We start from the raw sequence: 18,012 nt of genomic DNA on the forward strand, positions 1-18,012 counted from the left end.
AAGGACTCCATCCATCCCAAATATAAGTTTTATCCTAAATCAAATCATCTTCGATTCGACTGAGCTTATTGAAAAACTACAACATTTACTTAGTATTATTTATTGGATCTATTATGAAATATATTTTTATACTGTACTTTTTTTATGAAATATAGTGTAGCTTGTTTGATGTGGTATATGTTGATGTTTTTTTTTATAAACTTGGTCAAACAAGTAGTGTCAACTCTCGCATGACAGTAACAGTATACTGAGACAATGGTCTGTGAAGTGGTTAAGTAGTGTCAACTTTAATGATAGTAGCAGCATAGTGACTTGATGGTATATGAAATGGTTTATGTAGTGCTAACGTTAATGGTAGCAACAATGTAATAGATGATGGTATATATTCCCTCCAACCCCAAAATAATGCAATTCTAGCTATGCTCATACTTGTATAAGATGCATAGCGAGAATTGCATCTAAGAGGTAGTAGGTTATGATAAGAATAAGCTCGGACGACACTAATAACATAGAGAAATGATAAATGATTCCAGGCAATGATTAAGTTATGAAGAAGAAAAAAAAAGATGATTTGCAAGGTTGTATAGATATATTTGAAAATTTATAAATTCCTTGCACGGAATCGAAAGAAGAAATAATTGTACGAGAATTATAACTTACGGACCTTTGTAATTGAGAATATACTCATTCTGAGCCCCCAAGTTAGCTACCGCTGTCATTTCCCCTCCATGTTATGAAAACAAGGTTGCATCGACAACAAAGCTACTGCGCATCAACGGTTCATGCAACGTTAAGGGTAAACTACTCGACAAGAGAGAGTGATACCAGTTTTCAAATCAACCAGGGTCTTGTTTAATTCCTAAATTGAGAGTGGCAAAGTTTGCATTTTGTTATAAATGCGTAACTGTAACATTTCGTTTGTATTTGTGAATTATTATCCAAACATTGACTAATTTGGCTCAAAAGATTCGTCTCGCAAAGTACAACAAAACTGTGCAATTAATTTTTGATTTCGTCTACATTTAGTACTCCATGATGTACCGCAAGTTTGATATGATAGGGAATCTTCTTTTTGCATAGTGCCAAAGTTGGAAAAGGGGAACTAAGGTCTTGTTTAGTTGCCCAACTTTAGACAACCAAAAATACTGTAGCGCAACTGTAGCGTTTCGTTTGTATTTGTGAATTATTGTCAAAATATTGACTAATTAGGCTCAAAAGATTCGTCTTGCAAAGTACAACAAAATTGTGCAATTAGTTTTTGATTTCGTCTACATTCAGTACTCCATACATGTACCGCAAGTTTGATGTGATGGGGAATCTTCTTTTTGCATAGTGTTAAAGTTGGAATTTTGGGACTAAACAGGGTTTAGGCCCAGGCCAAGGGCACCTGTCAAACAGTGGATGACATTAATTGCCCGTTGTCACGCCCATAATCAAGTGGGAGGGAGACAAATCCATCCCTGATAATGACCAACGCGCTCGGGAGTCGGGATCCTGGCAATCTGATCTTGACAACGCTTGCCTATTAATTTTGCGCTGTTTAAGGAAGTACTAGCGAACCATCTGTTTCCCGTCTTCTCGTAACGCGCCGGAACATGCAGCGAAAGCGCTTTACTAGAGGAAGGCTGCGTCTGATCTCTGCCGCTTGACAAAGTTTCACCCCGGCACGGTTTGGAGGAAGAGAGCGACTGCGAGCTGCGAGTCTGCGACTACGGCTCCGTTCGGTTACTTTTTGCTTATTTTTAACACCCATTACATCAAATGTTTAGATACTAATTAGAAGTATTAAACGTAAACTATTTACAAAACTCATTACATAAGTGGAGGCTAAACGATAGACGAATTTATTAAACCTAATTAGTTCATGATTTGACAATATGTTACGGTAAACATTTGCTAATGATGGATTAATTAGGCTTAATAGATTTGTCTCGTCGTTTAGCCTCCATCTGTGTAATAGTTTTGTAAATAGCTACGTTAATACTTCTAATTAGTATTTAAATATTTCGATGTGATATGCTAAAAATAAACAAAAAAATGCACGGAGTCAATGCCAGTTACGGAATAGATAAATACCAATTTACATCTGCGAAATCACCGCGCGGTAACTCTGCTTGCCAGCAGAAATTGACCGGTTGACTGGCCGCTGGCAGGCAGGCGAGCGGGGCTGCGGGGGCGTTACGGGGCCAGTGAGCCAGACGACTCGGCCCCACCACGTACGTGACCCTGGCGCGCTCGCCGCTGCCGCTGCGGTTGCGGGCCGTCACGACTCGGCGATGCCAAAATCCAAACGCGCCTCCTCCTCGTGCCTCGCTCCTCAATCTCCCACGGGCCGCGATCGATCTCGACCCCTCCTCATCCGCACCCGCCTCGCTTTGCGTCCTGCTGGCACGGCCGCCGCCTATAAAGGAGCGGGGCGGAGGCGGGCGCCCGCCATTCCCCTCTCCCTATCTTCCCCTCTCCCCCTTCGCCGTCTTCCTCAAATTCTCTCCGCATTTCCTCCGCTCGTGGAAGGTGCTGCTGCTGCTGCCGTCGCCGCGCGCGGCGCCTGCATGGTGATGGAGGGGAACGCGGGCACACTCTACGGCCGCCTCAACAGGGCCAGCACGCGGGGGTTCCTCGCCTACGTCGCCGCGGGGGCCGCCTGCGCGGCCGTCCTCGCCTGCTTCGTCCTCTCCGCCGCGGACCCGCGCGCCGCCGCCGGGCGCAACGATGGGCTGCTACGCCTGGCCTCCCGCTCCGCGCGCGTCTGGCCCGTAAGCCGTTTGCTCTTGTGCCTATCATTCCCTCCCCCCCCCCCTCCCGGTAGCCGGTTTTCGTCGCGCTCATCAGTTCTGATCTCGCCGGTGGGTTTTCTCCAGGACCTCGCGTTCAACTGGCGGGTGGTGGTGGCCACCGTTATTGGGTTCCTCGGCTCCGCGTTCGGCACCGTAGGCGGCGTCGGCGGTGGAGGGATCTTCGTGCCCATGCTCAACCTCGTCGTTGGCTTCGACACCAAGTCCGCCGCCGCGCTCTCCAAATGTAAGCTATCTCCCGCACACGCAAGCCGCCACACCGGCGCCGGTTTGTGCCGAACTCAACTGCCGATGCATTCGTCTACTGATTTGCTTCTCGCTCACACGCGTGCGTGCGTGCTCGCTTGGTTCGGTTTGGGCGCAGGCATGATCATGGGGGCTTCGGCGTCGTCCGTGTGGTACAACCTCCAGGTGTCGCACCCGACCAAGGAGGCGCCCGTCATCGACTACAAGCTGGCGCTGCTCTTCCAGCCCATGCTCATGGTCGGCATCACCATCGGCGTCGAGCTCAGCGTCGTCTTCCCCTACTGGCTCATCACCGTCCTCATCATAATCCTCTTCGTAGGTAATCAGCGCTTGCCTCTACCATGCCGCTAAATTTGAGCCAGCCGCATATACTCTTTGCTCGGTCCTGCTACTTTCTGTGTCCAGTGAGATTGCTGAGATGGAGGCGTGTTTGGTGTGATCAATTTTGTTGCAGGCACTTCGTCCAGGTCGTTCTACAAGGGAATTATCATGTGGAGGGAGGAGACCATGATTCTGGTTGGTTCCTGTCACATGTCACATTTGCGAAGTTTGCTGTCGAATGACTGTGTCCTGATAGGCACCGTTTGGTTCGCAGGACTAAAGTACAGTCCCTGTCATATTGAATGTTTAGATACTAATTAGGAGTATTAAACATAGGCTAATTACAAAACCGATTGCACAGATGGAGGCTAATTCGTGAGACGAATCTATTAAGCCTAATTAGTCCATGATTTGATAATGTGATGCTACAGTAAGTTTCCTACCATCATTTGCGGCACAGGCAGCCTTTGATTGCTCTTCTCTCTCACGTGTCTCCATCTGTGTAATTAGTTTTATAATTAACTCATGTTTAGTCCTTCTAATTAGCCTCCGAAGATTCGATGTGACATGGACTAAACTTTAGCTCAAGGATCCAAACATCCCCAGTCTCTATTCTGCTAACCCATGTGGTGAATGATTGCAGATGGAGACACGTGAGAGAGAAGAGCAATCAAAGGCTGCCTGTGCCGCAAATGATGGTAGGAAACTGTACCGCTTGCATGATAGTTTTGAAATGCTTTTCTGATAAAGCTAAGCATCAGTTACTTTCACTTTGAGCTAATATTCATTTTATGATTTGACATCTTTTGGTTGGACTTGTACTTGTGCAGTGGTCATTGACCCTAGCTATGAGCCCCTCTTGACTCAGCCTCAGCCCAAGGTGAAGTCTGCATTGGTAAGCCACAACAACTACACATACCTATCGTTTGCATTCGGAGGTTCCTAAGCAACTGTGGAGCTTACGACATAATCATATAGTATGAATGAGCTTTCAGATCCACCTTTGAAACAATGCCATTATTGGTTGTCAAAGTATTATTCATATCCACTCAGTGATTCTTGGCTATGTACTAACATGCTTAGGGCATTCTGGGGTATATAACATGCATGTTAGGGCCTAGGGGATGTTGATAGATGCTCTGAACATGCAAAAAAGCAAGAAGAAACAAAAGACAGTTTGTCCCCATGTGATCTAATCGCTGAACTGTCTTTTTCTTTTATTATTTCAGGAGACTTTTCTGTTCAATTTGAGGTGGAAGAATATCCTAGTTCTAATGTCTGTCTGGTCATTTTTCTTGGTGCTGCAAGTTCTCAAGGTCTCCCTTCTACACTGAGAATAATTTTTATATTTCCTACTTAAAAACAGGCAATCTTCATAGCAATGATTGGTATCTGAAAAAGATAATGGCCCCATTTCTCCCAAAATTCAATCGCTTTCGGATAATTTACCGACCGTCCAAAGCTCAGTTACTCTTGTGCACATGCGAATAGTAGACCACCTGCCAGTGGTCCTTCGACTCCTTTTATTGTCTCCTATTGATGGAAAAAATGGTTATTAACTTCAGTAACTTTTCCTTCCCTCGCAGAATAATTCAAAATCATGCAGCACTTTCTACTGGGTGATCAACATTCTACAGGTGATGATTGTTTTACTTTGTGCCACTGTTTTGTCTAAACTGACATTATATCTGCCAGGCTGTCTTTCAATTTATTATTAAAACTTATGTTGTTGTGTTCACGTTGGCCTAGATTGGCACATACACCAGCCACTTTTTAATCAGCTCTTGACTCTCCACCAAACATTGACCTTTGTTTTGTTGCACATGGAACGCTGACATTTAATTATGTTACACACAAATCAGAACAGATGAAAACCCTTCTGGTTCATACTTTTTAACGCTGTGCTAAATAATTTAGGTTCCGGTTGCGGTGAGTGTGTTCCTGTGGGAGGCTGTGAAGCTATGCAGGGAAAGCCGTGCTCGCCGTATGAACGGAAACTCAGAGTGTGTGTGTGAGGCCTCTATTGAGTGGTCACCAGCACAACTGATGTTCTGCGCCTTCTGTGGTCTCCTTGGCGGGACTGTTGGTGGTCTTCTTGGATCTGGTGGTGGGTTCATCCTTGGCCCACTTCTTCTTGAGCTCGGTTGCATACCTCAGGTATGTAAATTACCCCAGATTCATGCCAAATTTCATTTCAAGTAGTTCATTTTCAAATATTATCCTCAAGCCGTCTGATGGATGGGAGACATCTCTGCGCTGTTCTTTTGATCTGTTGAGCCAATCTGCGCTCGACTTTTCCTGCTAATGTGTAATCCCTTGCTGAAACGACGATGTACGTGACTTAGTCCCTGGGAAGCCTGGGGTCGAACTGTACTAGCTTACCTAGCTTGAACCAGGGTAGGTAGACTATGCTGCAACAGGTTATCTTATCTTTTCTGTATCATCAAACATGTGGAATTTCCGTTCTTTTGAATGGAAATGGGAGGAGCCTGTTTCGAATTATTTTTTTCAAATATTATCAAGCCGAACTGTATGTTAGCATACATCCATACAACATATTTGAAATGATATCTTGTCACGAGTCACCAAGGAGTTAGCCTTTTTCAATTAACACAGAACTTGTATCTTATCATCAACAGTCCAGTTACATGAAGAGATCAATCTAGATACAATTTTGCTATTGCATGCATTTTCTCCACTCGTGACACATTTCTTAAATGATTTGCGGTAGGACTAAAAGCACATTCGCAATATATAGATTGAAAGTCTTTTTTTTTGGCTAAGAATAGATTTAATCAGTCAACCTTGAACATCTTCATGTTTGTTTATTTGTAAACGAGTTATAAGCTTGAAATCATTTTTGTAGCAGTAAATCCCTATTTTGGCATGTGAAACAGATTGCTTCTGACAAATTGTATCGGATTTTAACATTTTCCTGTTGCTGTTGCCAGTTTTCATGTGGCAGTGTCTAAAATTTCTACTAGTTTTCTCCTGATTTCTTCACCGGAATTGTAACTTTTTATTGCATAAGCACCATGCTACCATAAACTGAGCTAGCTATAGATGATAGATCTTCACATCTATAGCATTATTTATACCTTTTAGCAATAACAGGATTATTGTCTCATCAGTTGGGTTATATTAAATGGGAACGTATCTGTGCAAACCATCTACCCCGTGCAACCTTGGAAACTATGAATCAAGGCCACAAGATGCTAATCCAATGGATAGGGTTAGTGGTGGGATTATTTTGCAGTTAAGCCCCCCCACCCGCCGGCCATATCATAATAAAATAACTCAACTCATTGGCACGGTCCAAAATGCTCATCGCACCCCTATAATTTGCCTCAGAAATATGGATATCAATATATCATCCTAAAGGAAGCAGCTTTGCCTGGGTACAGGTGGCTGGTAGTTGTATTGTATGAACCCTATGTGATCTTTGTTGGTTGGTGGTCTATATGGTTACATGCTATACCTTGACAGGTGTGGATGTGAGTGTCATTTGTGTGTACAGATCATCTGGGTGAAACCTGGATAGTAATTTATAATATGATTAGCAGTACCAGTACATCTATCTCTTAGTTTTGAAATGCTTCTTGTGTCATTGGTAAAGTTACCATTGGGTGATCCAAGATTCGTTAACAAGTACCTTGCAATGGGTAAATAAAAGCAAACTGAGCATTTACTGTGAGAGAGCTAGAGTAGTCAACCTGAAAAGGCCCAGTTGATTGATCAATTATAATCTATTGTAGGCTGTTCACACTTTGTAGGGCTTATTTGACCTCTGACATGCACACCTTGTAATTTCATAGGAGGCATGAATGTCACCACTTTTGTATCTCCACGTTCATACATTTCTTTCCTCGGCAAATGATACTAAGATCAAATATTGCATTGTCTTGCAGGTTGCAAGTGCAACAGCAACATTTGTGATGATGTTCTCCTCCTCCCTCTCTGTGGTGGAGTTCTATTTCCTGCACAGATTCCCCATCCCTTTTGGTAAATCCATGGTTGCCAAGTCTGTTTACAAATTTCTTAACATTTTTCAGTGTATGATTGTTCCACAGTAATGTGCACTGTTTTCTCTATCTGCAGCTGCCTATCTCATCTTCGTTTCCATACTGGCTGGATTTTGGGGTCAGTGCTTGGTTAGGAAGATTGTGCACGTGCTCAAGAGGGCATCGCTGATTGTCTTCATCCTCTCCTCTGTCATCTTCGCCAGTGCTCTTACAATGGGTATGGGCCATTTGTCAAGCTTGGTTACTTGTTTTCTTTACCTTTTCTTTTTGAAGCTGCTGTTTGCTTTACTTTAACTTAATGAATTGCTAACCTAACCTCACACCAGTCGAATTGAAATTGAGCCAAACGAAATTAGTGTTAGTAACATGTACATATTTTCCTGAAAAACCGAGCATGGCGTGAATTGGTATTGCTTAAAATCTTTTCTGCAATTAACATGCATCCTTGAGAAAAACAAGTTTCAATACTCTCGTACTACTACTGTGTCCGCAAACATAGCTCTGCTTGCTAAGTTCTTCTACCTGTGTTACTTCGCAAAGTAAAATTTTAATTGTTTTCACATATTTTTCTAAGACATGTTGTTTTGTTGAATTTCAGGAGTTGTTGGGACCCGGAAGAGCATTTCGATGATCAACAACCACGAATACATGGGGTTCCTCGACTTCTGCAAGTAACTCTACACAGCATCAGACTGTTGATACATCCGGGAGAGTCCAGGCCAATACCTAATTGACCTAATCTCCCCCAAAAGTTTAGAACAATAAAGTCGTCAAGAGTGCACGCAGATTGTCTCCTCGCTAACCTGCACGCATCTTGCCCGACAGAAGAGTCCTAGTAGTAAATTCAGGTTGGGTTAGCTCCTGGCTAACCCGACAGACCGTATGCGTCGGTCTAGTGGGACTGTGGGAGTAGTTGGCAAAGGTCTTGTCATGTCATGTCACGCGTGTGTTAGCTCCTGGCTAACCTGCGAATGCGTGTGTCGGTCTTGGTTTTGTCACGTCTGCGTTAGCTCCTGGCTAACCAGTCAGTTAGTATTTGTCGTCCATTCTTGTGCTAGCTCCAGGCTAGCCTGCAGAAGTCCGAATATTTTGTCGCATGGAACACTGTAAATATCAACCAATTGGCGTTCTGTCAGTGCAGCTGAAAGCGTTTCCAGCCGTGCTGAACTGTGGTGTATGTATATTTGCAATTTTGAATTTGAATCGATTGCAGTTCTGCAGTAGGATGATCATGCTTGTTGCACTTAAGCATGACCAAAGCGTAGGTAGACCAGTCGAGCTGCAGCTACAAGCCTACAAGGTCAAAATGGCTGTCAATGTTTGCTCCGATATGCACGGTAGTCATTGACTGCGGCTGGAAACTTTCCAATGTTCAGAAGCGCTGGGCTTAAATAATCTCACATGGATGAATGAATTCACGATAGGAAGGAACACAGGACCACACAGTACAGGCTTTGTTGTCTGAAGCACAATGTTGCCATGGTAACTTCCCTAATTCCCAACACAAGGGCTTCCAGGCTATAACATTGCAAGCAAGCATCACACTTCACAGCTCTTCGCATACTCAGAATTTCAGACACAAAGGTAGCTGAGATGTGTACATCTCACTGATAGTTGCCTAGTTGGCATATGATTCCAGCAACCTGCAGAGCGCAAACATCTGTCCTATGAATGGAACATTGTCAATTTCAGTCCAGTGGTGCGATTCTGTCAGTAGCGATGAGCGCAATTCCAAGCCGTTCTGGACTGCGATATTTGCATCTGGATTTGTAGTTCCAGTCGTCTGCACTCTGCACTGCTGGATGATTGTCCTAATTGGACCTTAGAAATTAGAATATGCAGGAAGCAGGATCATGGCCACGAACGGAGTGTAGACTGGTCTAGTTCATGGGGCGAACCTGAACCTTGGTCGTGTTGACTGCGGCGAAATCAACACGACAGTTTCCGATGTTCAGAAGTCCTGGGCTTGACTGATCTCACATGTTATGTATGAGTGAATTTACAAAGGCAAGACAGGACCACACTGTACAGGCTACAGAGTACTATGGATACCATATTACCATGCCTGATACCATGGATTGATGGAAGTAATTTTACATCGGCTGGATGACAAGTCTCTAACACCAAGATTGTTCATATGTCATTCCGTTAAGGCGTCAATGCAAAATGTGTATGATTGGGGAAAAGAAATAAATTGACATCAATGATTTCAGTTCCCTGGGGAAAAGAAATGTGTATGATGGCACAGACAGAATCATGACCTGTAGTCTAGTCCAGGGAACTGCAGAACATCTACGGTTGATTGAAGCTAAGGGTCTGTTTGGTAGAGTTACATCTGATTTTGATTCTCTGTGGGAGCTGATTCTCTGAGAGAAGTGATTCTATACCTAAAAATGCTTCTCTTTGATTCTTTAACCGTTAGGATGCAAAATCGAAGAAGCTACTTTTTTTTAGCTCCCAACTTTTTAATTTATTTCAAAGAATCATTTCACAAAATCAGCTGAAAAATTATTTGGCAGAGTTCCTGCTGGATTCAGCAGAGAATCAGCTGTGGGAGCTCTGTCAAACGCACCCTAAACATATACAAATGAAACTTAGGCTGCATCATAGGTGAAGAGCGTCTAATGTTGCCATGGTAACTACGAAGACAAAGCAGGCTACAACTTGCAAACATCACAATTCACAACTACATATTCAGGCGCAAAGGTGGGCGAGATGGATATTTCATTGATAGCCTACTTGGCGTATGATTCCAGCAGCAAAGCTTCTGAGCTGCGGAATCGCTATATTTCTTTGCGCGTACATGCTTCTTGTTCATCACCTGCCCCAGAAGCTTTGAAGTCCAGAAGATTCCTCGAAGAGGGATCGATGGAAGAGATGCTGAGAAACCGGTTCGAGGGAGACATTGATCTAACGACGAGGGCCACAAGCTGCTGGATGATGAAGACATCTCGAATCTAGATTGTCGGCTGTGGCGCCCGTCCAGCTAAGCCTCCCATCGGCGGCGGTGTCCTCGCGCGACGAGTTTCCGGCGTCCTTCGCTGAGACTGGAGAATGATTTTAGGGGGCGGCAGGGGCCCCGGCGGGCTCGCCATCGACGCCGGCCGCCGGAGGCAGGAGAGGAAAGCAGCGAGAGAGAGAGAGCGTAATTTACAGAAAACCCCCTGAATTGGATCGCAACTAATAATCGCGATCCAACTATTTACAAATAGATCTCTTACCATTTTCAATAAGATCCTAAATTGGATCGCGATTAATAGTCGCGATCCAACTATTTACATATAAACCCCTACTATTTTTATAAAGCCTCCCGCGATTAATAATCGCGACCCAAATATTTACAAATAAACAAATAGACCCCTAATTTAAATACAATTTCTACCTGCTATCCTCTGCTTCTCTCGTGGATCGTTGCCCCGTCCGACGTCGAGGCTGCAGGCCACGTAGATTTGCCGGAGATCCGATAGCGGCGGGGCAAGCGAGTCTCCAGCTCGCCCCCACCATTTTCGTGCCTCCTCGCCTCCTCCATGCTCCGCCGTCGAACCCTTCTCCGCAGGGTTCCGATCCCCAGCCGCCATTTGACCTCTGCCCGGTCGCCGTCCGTCGGTGCGTTGGACGAGGCCGCGCCGGAGGACGACGGGCGCGCCAACAAGTCGGACGCGTGGAATTGGTGCGCTCTGAAGGATGGCAGTGCCATGGCACCGACCATGGAGCTCATTGTTTTATTCTGTACAAGACGAATTACATATCCGGGAACCGAGAACAAGGATTTGAGCACGGAAGGGAAGAAGAGAACAATCTCTTAGATGTAGTATATCTGGAGCAGGCTCTCATGGGGCACGTTGAAGATGCCCTGCACATCCTCCTCATGAAGGCGTATTTGTGCTCCATTCTTGCGCTAGCTCCAGGCTAGCCTGCAAATGTGCGAATATTTCATCGCATGGAACACTGCAAATATCAGCCAATTGGCATTCAGTCAGCTCAGCTGAGTGCGCGTTTCCAGCTGTGCTGAACTGTGGTACATGTATGTGTCAATGGAAAACATGTTAAAGTTGGGGAAAATGAGCTAACTGACATCAACAAAGCCCAGATGTACAGATGAAGCTTAGGATGCACCAGAGAGAACAGAGGTGGCTGAGATGTACATCTCATTAACAGTTGCCTAGTTGGTATATGATTCCAGCAAACCTGCAGAGCACAAACAGTTGGTCCTATGGATGGAAGCGGAACATTGTCAATACCAGTCCAGCGCAGCTCTGTCAGTGGCGCTGATCGCATTTCAAAGCCGTTCTGGACTGCGATGTTTTTGTTTGCGGTTCCAGTTGTATGCCCTGCTGGATGATTGCTCTGTGTGGATCTAGAACATGCAGGATCGCGGCCATGAAACCAAGCAAGTGTAGACAGTTCAGGAGGCGAACCTGAACCTTGGTCTAAAACCGACACAGCCATTTTGTATCATTTCACTTCTTTTATTTCAATGGAGGTCGAGGCACGGAGGCAGGGTATGGTATTGACTGCGGCGACATCGACACGACAGTTTCCGATGTTCAGAAGCCCTGGCCTTAACTGATCTCACATGTATGAGTGAATTTACAAAGGCAAGACAGGACCACACTGTACAGGCTACAGAGTGGTAGTATACTAGTACTTGGAGTACTCACATTACGTCACATCATCACATAACTGCGGGTAGTGCGTCAGTTTCAATGATACATGGATTGATGGAAGTCATTTTACATCGGCTGGCATGACAGTCTCTAACACCAAAATTGTTGATATGTTTACTTAAAAAAAGATTGTTCATATGACATTCCATGAATGCAAAATATGTTGAAGATTGGGAAAAAGAAACAAATCGACATCAATGATTTCAAGCGAAAGACAAGGATTGCAGCATCATATTTGGCCGGTCCTCAGACTCTTGGAGATTGGATTCGGCACAATCTCTGAATGCTGAGGCAGAGACAGAATCATGACTTGTAGTCTAGCCTAGGGAACTGCAAAACATGTACAGATGAAGCTTAGGCTGCATCAGAGGAGAGAGAGCACCTAATGCTGCCATGGTAGCTACAAAGACAAAGGGCTCTCATCTTGAAAAAAACTCATCAGCAGGCTAAAACTTGCAGCAAACATCACAATTCACAAGTAGGCATATTCAGGCACAAAAGGTGGGCGGGATGGACATTTCATAGATAGCCTAGTTGGCATATGGATATGGTTCCAGCAGCATAGCTTCTGAGCTGCGGAATCGCTATATTTCTTTGAGCGTACATGCTACTTGTTCATCACCTGCCCCAGATCATTACGATGTACTACTAGGCAATACAACGCAGATATCTATCGAACTTTTGCAAAAAGAGGAGCAATAGAGATAGCCTGCTTGCATTGCATCTCCGAGTCTAGGAGATGAAGTCCTATGAACTTGCATGTTACACCAGAGCCTAATACGAGATCTCTATCATTCAGGGACGACTTCTTCTTCACTCATTGCCCTGTTCATTATTTTGGTGGAGACATCCACGTCTTCTTTGTGAGCATCTTCACCCTCGACCTTATTGTCCACCAGGGTGGAGGATGAGCCAGTGTTATTGTCATCGTCTCCAGCTCTGGATGCGGACTTTTGCCCATCTGTTACCAGAGCCAAGGTGCCATTTGGTGGAGAATGCAACTCAACAGATGGTGTCTGGTCAGTCAAGGGCTGTACTTGGCCCTGCAGCACCACCGTTGAATTCACTTGCTGCTCTGGCTGACCATTCAAAGTTGAATTATTTTGCTCATGGTCTCTGGTCAAATTTGCTGGAGTTGGATTGGTCTTGCTTTCTGAGTCCATGATAGGAATGTCAGCATTCTGATGGGAAGATGTATTAGTTGGAGTAGCTGCATGTTCCCTGGTAGCATTTGATCCATTTACTCCAGGGCCTCGAAATGAAACTCCATTAGATAAATTTGTGGTGCCTTCGAATATCCTATCCATGGTGTTCAATTGCTCCTCTGGGAGAGGTTTTTTCACCTTGGCATCATGATCCACAGAGCTAGCCACATCATCGCCTCTGAAACTCTTCTCCCTAGCCTTGCGCACTTCCTCCTCCTTGCTTCCAGCCTCCTGGTTTTCATGAGGCACTGCCATTGAAGCATCATCCACGAATAAGACCTTCTCTTGGGCATGATGGGACAGCTCCTCTTGCTCAGATGATGGGGAGTCATGAGTAACAGCGCTAGAAACATTATCACCATGGAAGCTCTTCTCTTGATCCTCCTGAGACCGCTCCTTCCGCTCTTCATCCTCAAACACACCCACATCATCTCCATCCTTGTCAGCAGAATGTTCACCAGGCTCAGGAAGATCATCATCCTTCTCCAGGTCTTGCTCATCGATGGGGTCTTCATCATTCTCATCATGCTTCATTTCTTGCTCCATTTCGTCATTCTCTTCATCCTCAACCTTCTCATCCAACGTTGAAGAATCAGCCTCAATCTTTGGAGGCAGGTCCTTCCTGCCCAATCTGATTACCTCCCCCTGGTCCTTATCATCTTTATGCAGATCATTCCCTTCATCTTCGCTATATGACGCCTTCTTCTCATAAGAATGTTTAACTTGGTAGATCAACCAAACAGAAACCAGAACCAAGAGAGTTATCTGGAGAGCCTTCTTTAGCTTCAGACCTCTGGATCTGTGATTTTTACTAGAACTCTGCCTCAACATTGTTAGGACAGAGGTAAAACAGCAACCTCTAAAATCCTTCTTTTTTACTCCCAATACTTGCACTTGAACAGTTGGTGGTTCCTGAAATAAGACGTCACTAACGTATAAGCAGCCTTCTTGATACAATTGACCAAGGGTACCGGTAAACAGGGAAGATGGAATACTTGAAAGAACCAAATAGTAACACTAAGATCATTTGCTTCAATTTACTTGTCTACGACATCAGAGAAAAGCCAAAAAAAAAGATGCCATATGTGTACAATCGTGCCAATCATATCAATACAAACTATGCATTTGATATCTGAACTACCTCCAAGGCTTTCAACATCTCCTACTAGGTAGTAGGTACCTCTATTGAAGCTGTGTGCAGATATCTAGGACAACCCACTTAGGATAACTGAAAACAGAACAAGAGCGAAGCGTGCAGCTACATTTCTACAACGTACAACCCATACAAGAAGCTTAAATTAAGGCTGAGGCATCCTAAGCAACGAGTTAAAACCATCAGTTCATGCAGAAAAGAACACATAGCCCCCAATCGCATTAGCTAAACCAGAGAAAAAGGCCATACATCAGGTGAGGATTCCAATCATACAGCCAAACATCTAACCACCCAATCTATGCTGCAAACACACGATTATCAAAGAAAACAATTTCAGTCCACAATAAATTTTCACTCCACTACTGGGATTTAATAGACAAGAAACCCCAATCTCAGCGGCACAGACATGAAACAGCGGATGTTTGAACTCAGGGAAACCCAAAGGGCTCCAAGGAGCTCAAGAACCCGCAGTGCAAGGCCACCGTACACAGAAATGATTCCAACTTTGGGATAGAACGGGGCCGGGAATAAGCTCACCTGAGAGGATCCTTGAAACCGCGGTTCTTGCTTCGGCCTGGTCTCCTCTTCCCACCCCCCACGGAAAGATTTATACGACGAACACCACGAGGTGGGTTAGAGCAAAAAGATTGGCCAAAAAAATCAAGATGCTCGTTCACCTAAATCCGCTCCCCCACTAGCGCAAGGCAGGAGACCGGATCTAAATACACGCAGGCCCCTAGAGCCGACCGCCCCCTCGGAAACGGAACGGGCTAGCGGGAGCTGCAGCTCGCGAACCAACAAATGCGACGGTGGATTCGGGGCGCGTGCACCAGGCGGATTGGGGGATTGGAATGGCGGGGGGTAGGTGCCAGGTCGGGATGGGGTGGAGAGGGATTTATGACGCGATGTGGACGGAGACCGGCAGCTTCGGAGTCACAGCTCGCAACAAGGGGAGGGAGAAGAGGAGAGGAGGAAGGGGAAATGGTGAGGTTTTTTATCTGATTTTCCTCTGACTTTTCGGTGGTAGGAGAAGTATTCTTTGCCCGAGCCGAGACCAGTCGAGCTTCTTGTCTTCGGGGTTGGGGGCTTTGGCACCGTGTGGTTGGAGGTTGGGAGCAGCGAGCCTTGGAGGGCTCGCCGGCGTCAGGCCGGTTTGCCACTCGGGCAGGCACTGACCTCACTGTGGCCTGTGGATTTTGTTGCCTAGCGCTGCGTTTCTTTATTGAGGAAATGGCCGTCTTCTTTGGTCTAAGGGTACGTACAACACCCGTCTGTTTGCCGTCTTTTTTATCCACGGTGGAAAAAAAAGATGATATGGACATCAGTTAATGAAGGGAGATGAGGGCGTCGTCGCCTCACGAAGGGACGATGGGAGTCTCGTGCTCCTAAGCCTTCCCGCCCGCTCCAGCAGCGTTACACGCCCACGCGACGGCGGAGCTCGATCCCGTGCGGCGCCAGAGACTTGGCGTGGGGCGCGGGAACATGGCCGCCAAATTCCTTCCCTCCGCTTCAATTTCCCCCATAAAGCTGCTTCCCGTCCGGCTCCCCAATCCGTTCCCAACCCTAGAAGAAATTGACGATGAGTCGAGGTCAGGTAGATGCGGCGGCGACCCGTGATTTGCTAGACGCGGAGTCTGCGCGGAACGGGGGGGGGGGGCAGCAGGGAAGAGGGCGGCGGCGGCCGTCGTAGTGGAGCAGGAAGACGCGATAGTAGCAGAAGGTACTTGCTCCTTTCAATCCCCATCGTCCTTCAGGGATCCCAACTTCATCGGCACCCCAACCTCCATCGATTGTTTTCCACCGAGATCATGTCTTGCCGAATGGAGCTTTTTGGAACTGAGGAATTGGTGGTAGTCTGATTGCTCATCCATGGATGCATCCTCAAGCTTTGGATCCATCAACATGGTAACAAATCAATCTCAATTTTTATGAGCTTGCTCTCAATTTTTATGAGTTTGCTCTAAATTGGTGATTGCAGTCAAATTAGGTCTAAAATAGTTTGCTCTGAATCAATGATTGCAGTCAAATTAGATCTAAAATTGTTATGAGCTTTCTATGGAAAAATAGTGGTATAACATTCTATGGAAACTATGGAAAAATAGTGATCTAAAATTCTATGGAAAATAGGTAGGATGTGTTTTGATAACTGCTTGTAATTTAATCCTTTATCTAATTGTACTATTTTCTGCGGGGATAATGATCCAACACTACTTAGTGGCTTCACAAACTTTATCAAAAATCATTCTCAGATGTCTCAAATGGGACCTTTTCTTTTTGTCCCATTCAAGCCGCCACGGCCTTTGGACACTTCGCCATCACAAGAAGAAACAACAACCCCTCGTTCATCATTGGTTAATGATAAGTGTATTAATGTCGATAGCGGGGATGAAGTTGTTAGGACTGAGAAGCGAATCCTGTGGACACAAGAAGAAGATGTTAGGCTGGTGAGTTGCTTAATTCAGTTGCTTTGTTTTTCAGTTACATTGTAATTCAATTACAGCAATATAATACTTTCTATACAATTGTAGATGAGCTCTTGGTTGCTTAATTTGACGGACTCATCCCAAGGAGCTTATAGGAAGAATGAGCAGTATTAGGTTGATGTTATTGATACATACAACTAGACTACTCCCGGCAATAGGAAAAGAAATCTTAAGCAAGCCAAGGAAAGGTGGCACAAGATTAATAGATGGACTGACCTTTTCCATAATGCTTGGATAAAGGCTCAAAAAGTTTTCATTAGTGGATACAATGATCAAATGTGGATTGATAAGGCACATCACTTCTATATGGTAGACAATGAACTTGGGCCTTTTATTTTAATGGATATGTGGTATGCTGTCAAAAATGAGGCAAAGTGGGTAGCATACAACAATGGGCTAAAGGTAGCACGTAAAATAAAGGGTTTAGATAAGGAAGTGGCAGGTAAAGATTCAGATGTTGTAGATGTTGAGGAGAATGTACAATGCCCTAGGCCAATTGGGCAAAAACAAGCTAAAAAGGCCGCCAAGAAAAATAAAAAGTCCAAGCTTTGTGACAGTTATATTGAGGAGCTCCATATACTGGGAAGAATCCAATATGAAGATCATGCAAACCAGGTTAAGGTATTGGAAGTACAGCAAAAGTTATCATCTGATAAACTTGAAGCAGCAAAGCTTGCTCATCTTAGAGCAAAAGAGCAAAAGGAGGCAGCAAAAGTCCAAAAGGAAGCAAAAAGGTATGAAGCTGAAGTTAGGATGTTTGAGACCTATAACTGTTTTCTCTAGCAAGATGTAGGACTAATGTCAGACGAAGAAAAGGCTAATCATGCAGCATCAATGAAGTATTTGAAGAAGAAATTATTTGCTGAATTTAATTAAGGTGTGAACATGTGTGTGAAATCTTTAACGTTAGGTGTGAACATGTTCTTTGCACGCGTACTTATTGTGACATATTCTAGTATAAATACATGGCCATCGGTGGCACTATGCATAGATACTTCTTTTCTCCACATTCCTGTCAATGTCGACTGAATCCACTGATGAAGAACTGGAAGCATTGGAACCTAAAACCCTGTCCGGTGAAGCCCTGCAACGTGAAGCCATGTCCGGTGAAGAACTGGAA

General features: G+C 44.9%; 2 protein-coding genes across 2 annotated transcripts; one reads left to right on the plus strand and one right to left on the minus strand.

Moving 5' to 3' along the window:
• Window positions 1-2,270: 2,270 nt before the first annotated feature.
• Window positions 2,271-8,589, plus strand: LOC101758770 (sulfite exporter TauE/SafE family protein 4). Its single transcript, XM_004981859.4, has 12 exons — window positions 2,271-2,756; window positions 2,862-3,021; window positions 3,160-3,360; window positions 3,496-3,557; window positions 4,006-4,060; window positions 4,193-4,257; window positions 4,592-4,678; window positions 4,949-4,999; window positions 5,280-5,519; window positions 7,271-7,364; window positions 7,461-7,601; window positions 7,983-8,589. The coding sequence occupies exons 1-12, from the start codon at window positions 2,277-2,279 to the stop codon at window positions 8,057-8,059; spliced, it is 1,713 nt and encodes a 570-aa protein (XP_004981916.2). The 5' UTR covers window positions 2,271-2,276; the 3' UTR covers window positions 8,060-8,589.
• Window positions 8,590-12,504: 3,915 nt separating this feature from the next.
• LOC101759176 (uncharacterized protein DDB_G0290803) lies at window positions 12,505-15,489 on the minus strand. Its single transcript, XM_004981860.2, has 2 exons — window positions 14,947-15,489; window positions 12,505-14,168 (listed from the first exon to the last, which is right to left on the minus strand). Exon 2 carries the CDS (start codon window positions 14,085-14,087, stop codon window positions 12,843-12,845), a length of 1,245 nt encoding a protein of 414 aa, XP_004981917.1. The 5' UTR covers window positions 14,088-14,168; window positions 14,947-15,489; the 3' UTR covers window positions 12,505-12,842.
• Window positions 15,490-18,012: the final 2,523 nt, after the last annotated feature.

Source organism: Setaria italica, chromosome IX (genome assembly GCF_000263155.2).
Source record: "Setaria italica strain Yugu1 chromosome IX, Setaria_italica_v2.0, whole genome shotgun sequence".
NCBI classification, from domain to species: domain Eukaryota; kingdom Viridiplantae; phylum Streptophyta; class Magnoliopsida; order Poales; family Poaceae; genus Setaria; species Setaria italica.